Source organism: Hibiscus syriacus, unplaced genomic scaffold (assembly GCF_006381635.1).
Source record: "Hibiscus syriacus cultivar Baekdansim isolate YM2019G1 unplaced genomic scaffold, ASM638163v2 tig00111095_pilon, whole genome shotgun sequence".
In the NCBI taxonomy this organism is placed as follows: domain Eukaryota; kingdom Viridiplantae; phylum Streptophyta; class Magnoliopsida; order Malvales; family Malvaceae; genus Hibiscus; species Hibiscus syriacus.
Window position 1 is genome coordinate 487,872 of NW_024062980.1, and position 14,382 is coordinate 502,253.

Sequence of the window (14,382 nt, forward strand, 5' to 3'; positions counted from 1 at the left end):
TATAAGATAAATTATAAGGTAATATTCGTTTAAAGATAACTCTTAATTATTTAATATTAAATATTTATACATTTAACATTCATGATACTCAAATTCGAAATCTTAAACAATTAATTTGTGTAGTTTTAACTTTAAATTAAAATTACTTAATATACAGTAAGTAAAATATCATAGATCTAGCGAGAATATAAAAATGAGTGAAAATTAAAATAAATAATTAAATATTAAAATTTAAAATTTTATTAATTACTAAACTAATATCCAAATATTAAAAATATCAAAGTGCTAAATTTATTAGTTAAATCTATCAAATCAAAGATTAAATATCAAATCAATTCAACTTTTGCTAATTGTTGGTACTATTATTATTATTAGGATAAACTGTATATTTAATCAATTACCTATTAATTTTGTGTTTTGATCACTTAATTATTATTATTTTTTAAATTATATCAAATATTACAATTTAGTTATCCATTGTTAAATTAAATTAGTGATGATGATTTGTCATCATAAGGTAATATTATATCAATATTAAAATATAATTAAAAAAATTCACATTAGTATCACATTAAAATTTTAAGAAAGGATAAAAATAAAATCAAAATGTAACATTACATGTAATATTAAAAAAATAATAAGTTGATGACCAAAAAAGAAACTAAATAATAGGTGGGGACCAAATAGTTAGTTTACTCTTATTATTATTATTATAATAATTATTATTATTATTATATTAATGTGTCTAAAAGCAAGGATTAGCTCAAACGTCATCACTGATTCCTTACACGACACCACTTCCTTTAAATTGCCGTCGGTCAACGAAATTTTCATTTTACTCAAATTTGGATTAACCAACAAAAGGGAAATCGAATCAAAAGCTCCAGAGAGCGTCGAGAATGGGGAGCAAGAACAAGGGAAGAACAATGATTGAAGTTGGAGCTGATGGGGTTGCCGTTATCACAATCATCAATCCCCCTGTCAATTCTCTTTCGTTTGATGGTGATTTTTTTTCCCTCTCATGTTCTTTTTGCTGATCACGTTCGTTTGTGTATTTCTTTCTCTTTTTGGCAATTACCCTTTTCTTTATTATACTTTATAATCCAGCTTTTGAGTTATGGAGTCTCGTTGGATTGAATGATCTTTTTATGCTGAATTTGTTGAAAAAATGTTTTGATTTACAAATGTATTGGGTTTTATTCAAATACAGAGGGAAATATATGTATTAGTCTACTTGACATTCATTATAAGAATAGAGTTTAGAGGTCAACTATGTCACTTAGGCGCTTAGCTTGGCTGTGAATGTCCCTCTATCCATGTTTGATTGTTCATCAGACATGGGTGTCCCTCAGGTATGAGTCAGATACATAATCGAAATGGAATATTCAAATTTTTAAGGTTTGTTTTTTAAGGGTAGTTGAAATTGTGTGCACCTATATCCATGTTTGATTATACCTGTTGGCTCAGGAGTGTGTTGGATATAGCTAATGTATCCGACATGTCTATATTAAAATATTTTAAGTTTTTTTTTTCAAGTAATTGATGGGTGTTTTAAGTGTCATATCTTCATATCCATGTTTGATTACACCTCAGACCTAGGTGTCTCGAGAGAAATGAAAATTCGGAGGAACATAGTTAGGCAGCTTTTTATTCCCTCATATTTTTTAAAGTTTTAGTTATATATAAGTGAGAAGATATACAATTGATCTCTTCTGTCACGTGTATTCCTTACAGTCTTGCACAGCTTAAAAGAAAGTTACGATGAGGCCTTACGAAGAGATGATGTGAAGGCCATTGTTGTTGCAGGTAACTTCAAGGAGATTACCCTTAACAGAAAGGGAAAAGTTGTGCTAAGATATTGTCTTTGTTAGTAATTGTCCAATACCTGAATTCGGTAATTTGTGATAGTAATGTGTTTTGTCCTTTGGGCAGGTGCAAATGGAAAATTTTCAGGTGGTTTCGATATTTCTTCTTTTGGTAGAATTCAAGACGGAAAAGGTATCTATACTATTAATGGTGCACTGCACAGTTGATTGATTTGGTTAAAAATATCGAAAACCAACTTAGCTGACCTCTAATAAATGATAACCAAAAACCGGCTGATTTAAGTGGGTCAGTTCTGTTAATTAACCTAATTAACAGAAAATGAACGAGCCAATCTATCATTTTTTAACATATTTATTTAAGAATATTATACATTTTATTTATGTTTCCTTATAAAAATCTTAATCGTTGGAGAAATGTAATAAAATTTATTATTATTATTTTATTTTTCATATATCTATAATATATTAAATATATTATAATATAAATATTTAAGTTGGCTAATTTGGTCGGTTTCTATTATCGATTATATAAACCAAAAACCGAATTACCATATACAAACCGACTCCTTTAGCGGACTAAAACTGAAGGCCGAACTGAATTATAAGTTAACATGTTTTACCTGAGTTTTGCCCACCATGCTGTTCTTTATGCCCCCTTTCCTCAGTATTTTCTTGTGTTGTTTGGACATTGATAAATTTGGTTGTATTTTCCAGGGCAGCAGCCAAGGTCTGGCTATATATCTGTTGAGGTTCTCACCGACACCATCGAAGGTAATTGCCTTGTTATAATTATTTTTAAACTGGAAATAATTTTGAAGTTGCTTGGATCCGTTTTGACTCTAGCTGCTTTGTACTTCAGCTGCAAGAAAACCATCAGTTGCTGCCATCGATGGCCTTGCCTTAGGTGGGGGTCTAGAGGTTGCCATGGTAGGTATTATCGAACTTATTAGGTGTAAATGAGACATTTGTTTTCTCAAGTTACTCGAGTTCCAACTGGGAAAGAACTCTAATTCAATTTGGTCATTGTTGTGCTGAACTTAAGCTCGATCAGCTTGAACCTATCAAGTGAATCGAGTTCGAGTACAATACTCTATTTGAGAAATTTTCAAGCATAATCGAGCTTTTTGTTTATAATTATTATAATATTAAATTATTGCTTCCCCCTTAACATATACACACCTAAAGTCCAAACCTAAATATGAAATGAGTTCAAACTTGAGCTCGAGTACGTAAATCATGTAAATGATTTTAATCGAGCCGAGTTTGAATTGTTTGATTTTACTTAAAGCCAAGCTTGAGCTTCTATAATTGTATTTTATCAAGCTTGAGCGGAGTTGCGAGGTCAAGCTTCACGTTTGAGCATGGCTCAGCTGACAGGCCTAATTGAACTTTTTCAAGATATTCTCTTGTTTTGTTGGTTAGAAAGAAAAATACAATGTCTCTTTTTCAGGTATGCCATGCACGGATATCGACCCCTACTGCACAATTGGGCCTGCCTGAACTTCAACTTGGATTAATTCCTGGCTTTGGAGGTAAGAATCTTTGATCTGATAGCATATTTATTCTTGTTATCATTATACAATCACGGGATATTGAGGTGAACTATCGATTGTTTGTGTGGTGCTGTTTTTCGGATTATGTAAGATGCTAATTTGATATATTTGCAATATTTACATCTGTATTTGTGCTTTGGGTAACTTCTTTTTCTTTTCCTACCACTAGTGTTCTTATGTTCCTAAATTGATTCAGGAACGCAGCGACTTCCACGGCTTGTTGGTCTGGCGAAGTCCCTCGAAATGATGTTGGTATGTTGTTAAATCATCTTTGTGCTATATCTTACTTTGGGATGACTTGGCCAATGTGGCTACATTGTTAAGTTCTTGTTCACTAACATAGCCATTTCTTCACTTCACCTTTCTCTTAAATAGACTTCGAAGGCAGTTAAAGGCGAAGAAGCCCTTCAATTGGGTCTTGTTGATGCTGTTGTTTCATCTCAAGAGTTGGTAAACACTGCACGTCGGTGGGCACTAGATATTTTGGCACGAAGAAAGCCATGGGTTGCTAGCCTTTATAAAACCGATAAGATCGAATCCCTGGGTGAAGCAAGGCAAATACTTAATTTTGCTCGAGCACAGACTCGGAAGAGGGCTCCAAATCTCAAGCACCCCTTGGTTTGCATCGATGTAATCGAAGAGGGTATAGTTAATGGTCCGAAGCCCGCACTGATGAAGGTCTCTACTTATTCTGAATAGTGTTTGAATAATTTTTTTTGCTAGTCTTTTCATTTGTAGCTATCACTTGACTTCACAACCTTATTTCCGATATTGGCAGGAGGTTGAAGCTTTTGAAAGACTCCTGAAATCCGATACCAGCAAAAGCTTGATCCACGTCTTCTTTGCTCAGCGTGGAACATCAAAGGTCTAATACACAATTAATGGATCCTTTTATTTCATCTCTTGATTTGGTCTTTTTGCTTTTCAAATTGGTTACTCTAATACCAAGGCAACTTTCTTTTAAAATCCATGTTACTCAGACTTGGGTGAGAATCTTGTATGAACTATGCAGGTGTGTGCCTTACACGAGTACACTATTTTCCCCCTAAGATTCCCATGTATTCTAGGGTCTATGGAGGACCATATCCCCATTAACCATGTACGAATATGAGTCAGACACAAGAACTAAAATAATGAAGAGTCGGAGCAACATAAATTAAAATCCTCAAATATTTTACTTGTGGTTTATCGGGCATATAACTTAAGTCTCAAACTTATGGGCTTTAGTTGGATTTTAATTGAAATAAAGTGATTGTTACATTATTCTCTTCAAAGCATCAACTGCTCCGGGCTTCGTAAAATGTAGCCTGTGCTTGGATGCTGCCCCCTAGCCTTTGTTATTTTTTGTTTAATTTTTTACAAACAAATATCTCCTTGCAATGGACAGGTTCCCGGTATTACTGATCGGGGGCTGGTGCCTAGACGAGTGAAGAAAGTTGCCATACTAGGTGGAGGTTTGATGGGCTCGGGAATAGCAACAGCATTGATTCTTAGCAATTATTCGGTGATCCTGAAAGAAGTGAATGAGAAGTTCTTGGAGACTGGGATTGGTCGAGTTAAAGGTGAGATCAGAACTAGATTGTTTTATTTTCATTTCTAATTTCAATTTTGATGTACTTTAATTGTAGAAAGGTGCTTGTTCTAAGACTGCATTTGTTTTTCTTTTTTTTTCAGCCAATTTGCAAAGCCGAGTTAAGAAAGGGATAATGACTCAAGAAAAGTTTGAGAAAACCATCTCTCTACTTAGGGGAGTTCTTGACTTTGAAAGCTTTCGGGATGTGGACATAGTCATCGAGGTAGTTAAGAATGCATTATATGTTTCCTTTGTGGATTAAAAACCAAATAGAAGGTTGAAACCGTTGAGCTTCTCGTTCATTTGGCCACCTTGAGAAATTTGAATATATAAATAACAATTAAGAAAAATAAAAAATGGAAAATATATTTTAAAAGTACGAATAATTCATTTTACTTGTACTTAACCATATTTATATGAAAAAAATCCTCGTGGTTACTGGTTCAGGTTTGTTTTCTATTTTCTAATTCAACTTGTATTGTTGAACTGTCATACCAACCGGTTGAACCGGTCCCTTTGGTCCAGTTTTTAATCCATTGTTTTCCTTTCCTACAATTCATGTGAGGGTTTAATATGTTAACCATTTGTTTATAAACCTTATAACAGGCAGTAATCGAGAATGTTTCTCTGAAGCAACAAATTTTTGCTGATCTTGAGAAATATTGCCCACCACATTGCATACTTGCAAGTAACACTTCCACTATCGATCTGAACTTGATCGGTAAGAGTACTAAATCCCAGGATCGGATTATCGGGGCTCATTTCTTTAGGTAATATCTTTGTCTACAGTAACTATTTTTCTGCTTTTGCTGTTTCCTCACTTATATGGTTTAATTGTCAAAATATCTATATAATGCAGCCCGGCTCATGTCATGCCATTATTGGAAATTGTTCGTACCGAGCATACATCTCCCCAAGTAATTGTTGACTTGCTTGATATTGGGAAGAAAATAAAGAAGACTCCAATTGTTGTCGGAAATTGCACAGGTTTTGCTGTCAACAGGATGTTCTTCCCGTATACGCAAGCAGGCCTTTTCCTTGTTGAAAGGGGAGCAGACGTTTACCAGATTGACCGAGTAATTACTAAGTTTGGAATGCCAATGGGTCCATTTAGGTACCTAACTCTGGAAAAATATGGCTTGTTATTTTCATTCTTGCTGGTGCAGTGAAGAACTTTGATGTGCCCGCGAACCGGACTTAGTAAGTTTCTTATTTATGCAGATTGGCTGACCTTGTCGGCTTTGGTGTTGCAATTGCCACTGGCTCACAGTTTGTTGAGAACTTTCCCGAGCGAACCTATAAATCAATGCTTATCCCAATTATGCAAGAGGATAAGAGAGCAGGTGCCATTTTTGGTTGAGCCTTAGGTGACGAACAAATTACATCTTCTAGCATATCTTGTTAATTATATCTGACTTTGTTTCAGGCGAAAGCACTCGCAAAGGGTTTTATTTGTACGATAATAAACGGAAAGCTAGTCCTGATCTCGAACTAAAGAAGTACATTGAGAAGGCGAGGAGCATCTCTGGTGTAGCTGTTGACCCTAAGGTCAGTCTGTCTTCATGGATTTCAACCCAGAGCTTGGTCTGGCAGTTCAATCATATAAACGGATTCAAAAAATTAGAGAATTGTCTGAAACCAGTTATTAGCTGGTAAAATCATATTTTTAAAATAAATTTTGGATTGTTTTAACAAAAAAGATGGGCCTTTTCATTCTCAGTTCGTTTTTCCTAATATTTCTTTTCCTTAATATACCTTATCTTGAAATTGCTTCTACATTTTCAAGATGGTTGAACTATTCAGTACAGTTGCCATGATTGTTGGAACTGGTCGGCCAGTTGGACTTGTGGTGTAAAACTGGTAATCTTTTGACCTGGTGTGAACTGTTAAAAAACAGCCAGTTGGATTGTTGAACCGTTGTTCACCGGTTGAATCGAGAACCATTCGTCTGACATGTTCGACCGCCGGCCTAGTCAAACATTGCAATTGGCTGAACTAGGAACCAGACCGGTGTGATCTCTAGTTCACTTTTTTTTTTTAATTTGTGTCTTGTCTCCTTGCTGGAAAAATTGAATTTTGCGTCTCATATTTTAGTTAGCATGTTCTATACTCACATCTATGATATCTATGATATCCATTGATAATCAACATTCTAAAGAGTAGAATCTAATCCTTTTCTTTTTCATCACACTTTGTTGATCTCGTATTTTTGGGATTGCGCTTTTACACAGCTTGTGAAATTATCGGAGAAGGACATTGTGGAAATGATATTCTTTCCGGTTGTGAATGAGGCTTGCCGAGTTTTTGCTGAAGGTATTACTGTGAAAGCAGCAGACCTTGACATTGCCGCTGTTATGGGCATGGGATTCCCAGCTTACAGGTTTGTAACTTTGTCTAGTATTCATTAACCCTTCTCGGACTTCCATCAACTATCTGTTTCTCGATATAATAACTTGCTTTAAACTTTTCACAGGGGAGGAATCATGTTTTGGGCTGATTCTCTTGGATCTAAGTACATCTATTCAAGACTAGAGGAGTGGTCGAATTTATACGGAGGATTTTTCAAGCCTTGTGCCTTCTTGGCCGAAAGAGCTGCAAAGGGTGCTCCATTGGTAAGCATACACGAAAGCTATACATATTTTTCTATACTATTTGGAAGGCAACTTCATGAGTTTATTGCTTGCATTAGAAGCATTGTTGGCACCCACTGATTATCCTATGCCTCAATCTTATCATGGCATTCTTTTTTTCCCCGCTCATTAAAGTATGGGAATTTCTCAACTCTTATTAGTCCGAATGTCGATAACTTGGTGTTAAAGTAACTTAAAGGATTGGGATAATTCATATGGTCCCTCCTTTACGCATTGTGATATCCCTTGTGCTTGTCCTGTTTACCCTCCAACTTTCACCAAAGAACAGGCATGGTCTAGGATATTAGCCATTAGGTTGCTTTCCACTTCACTCAATCCGCTGTGTGTCCATACGGATTATCCGACACAGGTATGTACTGTAGAGTATTTCCGTGCGTGCTTGTATCCGGATATGCGTTAGACACGGGTAGTTCATGAAGTGTCGGAATATAATATCTTTCGACGGTTTGATATCGGAACACTTTAATATCTTTTCGACCTGATGATTGGAACTGTTCCATTGCAGAGTGCACCGGTGGAGATAGGAAAATCTAAACTATGAAGCTGCTTTGATTGCACTGCTTAAAGATGGCCATTTGATGTTCTCTTTTTCCTGCTTCATTCTCCATCGATAGATAGGTAGATGAACTTTCAATAATGTTGCTTCAGATAAAGAAAAGAAAAGGGAGATTTGTAACTAACGTTTCAGCATATGAATCCTTTATCATATTTATTTTAAAGTAATATTTGGAGAATTGATTGATATTTATTTTAATAGGTTTTTATCTTCCATTACTAACTTTGCACGTAATTGCTTGTGTTAATCTCTCCATATATGACACAAAGATGTAGATCTCTCCATATATGACACAAAGATGTAGATCTCTCCATATATAACACGAAGATATATGGGGTCACCCTCTCTCGTAATTTATTGATTCTTAAAACTTCGCATACAAAATCGTAAATGCTATACCCCACCACACTCTAGTTTCTTTGGTAAACTGAGCGTGCAAGCCGTCAACTCCTGGTGGTTTCAACGGTGCCATCGCCCGAACCGTCTCCCTCACTTCATCAACTAGGAGATATTATTTGTCTAAATCTTCTTGTCGTGCTTTAGAACTCTCTTACCGTGTAATCATGTTGGTCATTTCTGAACTAGTGAAAGTTCACGGAAGAAGCTTTGCTAGCCTCCTCAGCTCATCTTGCTCGGAACATCATTTATTCTCTGGTGTTTCGAGTGCTAGTATCGTGCTAACCTTTCTTCGGCCCAGGGTGCAAGCGTGAAAGAATTGTGTTCTTACCTCTAAATAATTCCGTTGATTCCGAACTTTTGGTACCAAAGCTCTCTTGTTCCATATCGTATTTAAGATGACGTTCTAATTCAACAAGGAAGGGAGGTAAGTTATGCTTTATCAATTCCCCTGAGCCTTGCTATCAATTCATTCATCTCCTTTCCTATGCAGCCCTCTCATAAGACATATAGGTCTATGGGTGTATCCAGCCTATCTAAATGCCGGATGATTGAATTAGGGATAATTTTTATAATAATTCATTAATAATATTTGTCTATAAAATATTTACAAAAAAACCCTTAAATTCTAAATACATTATAGTACAATACTTTTAAATGGAAGGGTAGCAAGGCATGGAAGAAAAAAAAAATTTAGCCAAATTATGAGATCAAACTGACATTTTATCAAAATTTTAGAACTAAATAAATATTTTATCTAAAACTCAATATTCAGATTAAATGTTATTTTTGATGTGTTACATCATCAAAGTAATATGAGTTAACAATAGAGTGACCAAGTTTAAATAATAAAATCTAGACAATATTAAAACAAAGGTGACCAAAGTTGTTAACCGTATTTATCCAAAGAAAAACATGCAATACAGCCTAGTAAAAGTTCCAAGATTCAGCATAGTTTAGAGTAGTCAAAATGAAATGCATGTAACAATCAAGATATCGCACAGTGATCAAATTATCCAAACAATGTTTTCTTCTCCACCTGACAAAAATAGTACCAAGATATTGTCTACCTTCCCACATTTTCAACAAAAAGAATCAATTCTTCCTCTTCTCAATCGATGTTTTCGCTCTGCTTACCTGTTTATCGGTGCTCAAAGAGGACAGGGTGGAACCTCAAGGGTTGTCCCAGCTTGGATTTGGCCCCATCCGATCAGACGCCAATGCTTCTCAACACGCCGGCTTAGTGCAATCTTCTCTCCCTTGCTGGTGCATACAGGTGATGTGAGTTGCAGCTTTGCCAGATCATTCTTTACAGCTATGACTCGAGCACCGGTTGACATAGACCCGATATTCAACATTAGGATCTCTCCCTTGGCCAGTTTCGACACCTTTCCTTGCCTCTCTGAGCCCTTCGTCCTAACACCAAGAAGCCTTCGGAGAAGGAAGAAGTTTACCTGCACAGTTAGAACAGACAACGATCTGGAAAATGACAGCAGTCGGCAATTTTTTTTTTAATATAGTTTTTCCATGAAATAACCTATGCTACTCAAGATTTTTTGGTCTAAAGGGCAGATACAATCTGGTAAATTTATATTCATTTCTATAGCTTTTCCGTATTTTTGGAGGGCCGTATCCACATCCCATGTCCAAATATAAGTAGAAAATAGATATTTCAAGAAAATAGAAGAGTCGGATTAACATCTTGCAAAAGAAATTTAACACCTACCTCGAGCTCAACATAAACTTCTGGGAGTGACCCAACCTCTCCAAGGACTTGACCCACCAACCTATCCGCACGTGTCAAAGTTGGATCCATAGTTGTTCCAACACCAATTAGACCTCCCGGAACAGCATATTGTAGCTCATTTTGTTCAGCATACAATGAGACTATTCTGGAATATATGGGTGTGCATTTGATGTTTCCGCTTTCATCCTTAACAACAATCCCAGGACGAACTTCAATAAATTGGTTCACCTTCAAAACACCCTGAAACGAACTAACATTAGCTAAATAACCATGAATTCAAAACCAAAGCTACTGAAGCTCACTAAATCAGGTCTCTAGCAACTAGCTTTTCAGTAAAAGTTGATCTAGACAAGCATGAACAAAGAAAATAATATGGCACAGTCTAGGGATTATGGTAAATAAAACTTTGTATAGAATGTAGCATTCATATCTAAATAAAGACCAACAACTACATTCCGGATAAATACATACCCTAAGTATACTTCCACCAGCAACACCACCTTTAATCTCATCAACCTCAAAACCAGGCTTATTGACATCAAAAGATCGGATGACAATCATGTTAGGGGGCGAGACAAAGTTTCGCTCGGGAATAGGGATCTTCTTAACAATATACTCGCATACAACATCGATATTATATTTTAGTTGTGCAGAAATAGGTACCACTGGTGCACCATCAGCAACGGTACCCTGCAATGGATTATTTTCCGCAAAGATTCAGAAGAAAAACAATAATGAAATATCCATCCGGCTTTGGAAAAAAAATAAATAGAAAATAACCTGAATAAATTTTTGTATTGCTTCATGTTGATTAATGGCAACATTCTCTTGAATAAGATCAACCTTGTTTTGAAGAATTATAATATGCTGGAGTCTCATGATTTCAACAGCGGCCAGATGCTCAGAAGTTTGAGGCTGCGGACAGCTTTCATTGGCAGCAATGAGAAGTAATGCACCATCCATGATTGCTGCTCCATTAAGCATAGTAGCCATGAGAATATCATGACCCTGATGGAAAAATTGAAGATAAAACATAAATCCAAATACAACAAAATACAAAACTTATCTCTCTAAAGCAATATGTTAATCCCTTTTATAGCACTGAAAGGAGTAATGATCAAATGAGAGACTCGGGAAAAATTAAAAACTATCCCCAAAGCATAGCACTTAGGACCTTACTGGGCAATCTACAAAAGACACATGTCTCAGCAACTTCATCCTACAATTTTCAAAGCCAGACACATCACAAAGAGGACTATCCTCCTTTCCGCTACCATATGCCCTAACAAAAAGAAGAGAGAGATCACAGTTACAGTTATTAGTAATGTCATTAAATAAATGTTAAAAAAAGGGACCAGAGGTCAAACCAGGCCTCTAATTACCAGTTCAACCATTTGGTTGTATTAAAAGAGTATTTTTAATATTAAATAAATAAATAGTATAATAAATGTTAAATAAAAAAATATGTATTTGACCAAATGGAAAAAAATTCATATAAACACATAATAATTTTTTTTATTAAAAAAATAAAAGAAGGTTTAAAACCAGTATTTTAGAATGGTTTCTTTGCTGGTTTTTACTGATTCAACTGGTGTGTTTGTCCGGTTCAAAAACAAAGCAATTTGATGCACATTACACACTGAACCAAACAGTTCACTTATTCCAGTTCGACTGGTTAATCCAACCCAGTTTTTTAAGCATTGCATTAAATTGACTAAGAAAACAATTGCCGGATATCAACCTACTTGTAGCACATAGGACGAGGGCATCGCTCATCTTCACATTTGTATATCTTTGCATTTGCATATCCAAGCTTTATAGTAATATTGCGCTCCAATTCATTCTTAAAGCGAACAGTCTACAGTAAAGGCAAAAATAAGTCCAAGCTAAGTGTATTAAGTTTAAACTAACGGCAACAGTAGTCACCACACAAAAGGCACAAATTACTAAGCAAATCCTCAAAAGGTCAGTTATCATTTCCTAGTACTGTATCACCCATTAAAATAATCACCTGAACCCCAGATATTGCTTTCACAACTGTTGACTTCCCATGCGCGACATGCCCTATGGTGCCTAATAAATTGCATTCCGAATCAAAAGATTGATCAATGAAGGTCCTGGAAATAACAACTAGGAGATTGAACAGTAATGATACATGCTACAAGTAGTTTGACCGAAAGGAATTCAAGCATTACCAATATTTATAGTAGCTTGACGTGATATAACTTCAGGGGAGAGCGGATGCAACTTAGTTACATCCAGTTTACTTAAGTCTTGCTCCATCAAACCTTTCTTCGACATATTTTTTGCTCCAGATAAAGTACCTTATGTTTCGGTTGAACTGTAACCAGAGCATATCCCCCCAAAAAAAAGAGATATTTAACTAAATGTATTAGAAAGAGAGTAGCTAACTATAGAAATGCTGGAAATTAAACAACCCTAAGAAGTCAAATTCAAATCAATGCTACAGAACAAACGAAGCATAAACACGGAAAAAGTAGAGTTTGGACGAAATTCCTATAGTTGGCGAAGCTTTTGATCTGAGCCTCAAATAACAGTGAGGGAATGTTGGTTTTGAAAGATCAAGTACAAATTTGTTAAGGAGCATGATTCTGATTACTTAAGCTCCTAATTCACTGCACAAAAACCCTAAATCCAATAAACCCTGACTAATTAAGTTCCTAGTTCACTGCACTCAAAACCCTAAAATCAACCACGGTTAATTAAGTTCCAAGTTCACAACCTAGCAACCCTAAATCCAATTACAGTTGATTGATTTAAGCTCCCGAATAATTGCCCAGAAACCCTAAATCCCATATACCCAACAAGTTCAAAATTTCCAACTCTTAAGCTTGAACCTTCAGACTCGATGCAAACAGAAATTCTCCCCAAACAGAACAAAAAATGGAGAAATTACAACACCAACAACGAAATTTTAAGAACAAACATGCAAAACAGAAACCAGCAAGACAAATTTTATTATAAGATCATAAAAGAAATATATTAGAACAAGATCACGAAAAGAAACAAGAGAGAAGCAAAGTAACCTGATTGCAGGAGAGAGCTGCTTGAAACTTTTCGAATAGTTTGCCCGCAGGAAAATAAAGCAGCCTTTTTCAGTGGCTAGGGATAGTGAGATTTAAGCCTAAAATAAACTGGGCTTTTAACAATGGCGGCTTCTTTGTCATCAATCCAGATCCAGTGTTACCTTTGGGCTTTATCAGTTAAAGGAAACTGAGCCTATATTTTCTCATTGGATCTTTGATGCATATTTGAGCCCATATTATAAAGTCATGCATTGACATACCTTCAAATGCAACTCGCAAAACTCCGCCTCTACTACCGAACATACCCCAATGGTCTTGGTGAATCTTATGATCCACGCTCACCGAGTGCATCTCGAATCACTCCACATACTACTAACCCCGTATTTGACCGGCATGTACTGTCCGTATTCAGTTTACACCAACTTGGCCTAGGTGTCTGCCAAGCAGTATTACGATTCGCTTCTCGCTATGCACAACATAAGGAGAGCGCATGCACATCCTCAAATTGAAGGCGACTCCCACGTTGCAAAATAGTCTCCACCTCCACGAACTCGAGATCGAATCGGTTTCGTCGTAACTAAAGACACCACACTAACGAACCAAATAGTAAATTTCAATTTTCAAAATCAATTGGAAGATAAAACGATCGTTTGAGATTTAGACGAATTAAATAGGAGGAGACGACTTTCATGATAAAGCAAATTCCGCCGGTACCAAATCTTCTAAAGAAGAACCAAGTGAGAAATAAAACGTTGCATCGGGAGCAACACCATCAAGTGCTCCAACCAAGCACCAAATGAAGAAAACCCAGGCAGAATTAAAATATCAGAAAAACCTGCATAAGAAGAATTGGAGTAACAAGCGGACAATCACGCAAAGCATGGGCAACAGTTTCTTCGGTCGAACCACACAAGCAACAAACTCTAGCAGCACCCACATGAACAAGCCAACATCCCACCGGGAGAGCCTCATGAGCAACTCTCCAGTCAAACTTATGGACCTGCGACAACGTAGATAACCTCCATAAATAGAT

General features: G+C 36.0%; 2 protein-coding genes across 2 annotated transcripts; one reads left to right on the forward strand and one right to left on the reverse strand.

Annotated features, from left to right (window-relative positions):
• Nucleotides 1–850: 850 nt before the first annotated feature.
• On the forward strand, nt 851–8,334 carry LOC120152600 (peroxisomal fatty acid beta-oxidation multifunctional protein MFP2-like). Its single transcript, XM_039164797.1, has 18 exons — nt 851–1,002; nt 1,735–1,806; nt 1,933–1,998; nt 2,541–2,597; nt 2,686–2,753; nt 3,277–3,358; nt 3,576–3,631; nt 3,755–4,057; nt 4,158–4,244; nt 4,767–4,941; nt 5,054–5,175; nt 5,559–5,722; nt 5,812–6,066; nt 6,174–6,295; nt 6,379–6,500; nt 7,184–7,332; nt 7,426–7,564; nt 8,109–8,334. The coding sequence occupies exons 1-18, from the start codon at nt 900–902 to the stop codon at nt 8,142–8,144; spliced, it is 2,178 nt and encodes a 725-aa protein (XP_039020728.1). The 5' UTR covers nt 851–899; the 3' UTR covers nt 8,145–8,334.
• A 1,146-nt stretch (nt 8,335–9,480) lies between these two features.
• On the reverse strand, nt 9,481–13,405 carry LOC120152601 (eukaryotic translation initiation factor 2 subunit gamma-like). The gene is made up of 9 exons (XM_039164798.1): nt 13,350–13,405; nt 12,498–12,643; nt 12,314–12,375; nt 12,048–12,160; nt 11,482–11,584; nt 11,083–11,310; nt 10,774–10,992; nt 10,282–10,542; nt 9,481–10,009 (listed from the first exon to the last, which is right to left on the reverse strand). Exons 2-9 carry the CDS (start codon nt 12,601–12,603, stop codon nt 9,707–9,709), a joined length of 1,395 nt encoding a protein of 464 aa, XP_039020729.1. The 5' UTR covers nt 12,604–12,643; nt 13,350–13,405; the 3' UTR covers nt 9,481–9,706.
• Between the last annotated feature and the right edge of the window lie 977 nt (nt 13,406–14,382).

What these genes read in the sequence shown, in the direction of transcription:
- LOC120152600 (XM_039164797.1), top strand. Translation starts at nt 900, where the DNA reads ATGGGGAGCAAGAACAAGGGAAGAACAATGATTGAAGTTGGAGCTGAT. An exon ending in GGGGTCTAGAGGTTGCCATG is followed by an intron (nt 2,754 to 3,276) that starts GTAGGTATTATC and finishes TCTCTTTTTCAG; the next exon opens with GTATGCCATGCACGGATATC. An exon ending in GCAAGAGGATAAGAGAGCAG is followed by an intron (nt 6,296 to 6,378) that starts GTGCCATTTTTG and finishes ACTTTGTTTCAG; the next exon opens with GCGAAAGCACTCGCAAAGGG.
- LOC120152601 (XM_039164798.1), bottom strand. Translation starts at nt 12,603, where the DNA reads ATGTCGAAGAAAGGTTTGATGGAGCAAGACTTAAGTAAACTGGATGTA. An exon ending in TCAAGCTACTATAAATATTG is followed by an intron (nt 12,376 to 12,497) that starts GTAATGCTTGAA and finishes GCAATTTATTAG; the next exon opens with GCACCATAGGGCATGTCGCG. An exon ending in AAGCAATATCTGGGGTTCAG is followed by an intron (nt 12,161 to 12,313) that starts GTGATTATTTTA and finishes CCTTTACTGTAG; the next exon opens with ACTGTTCGCTTTAAGAATGA.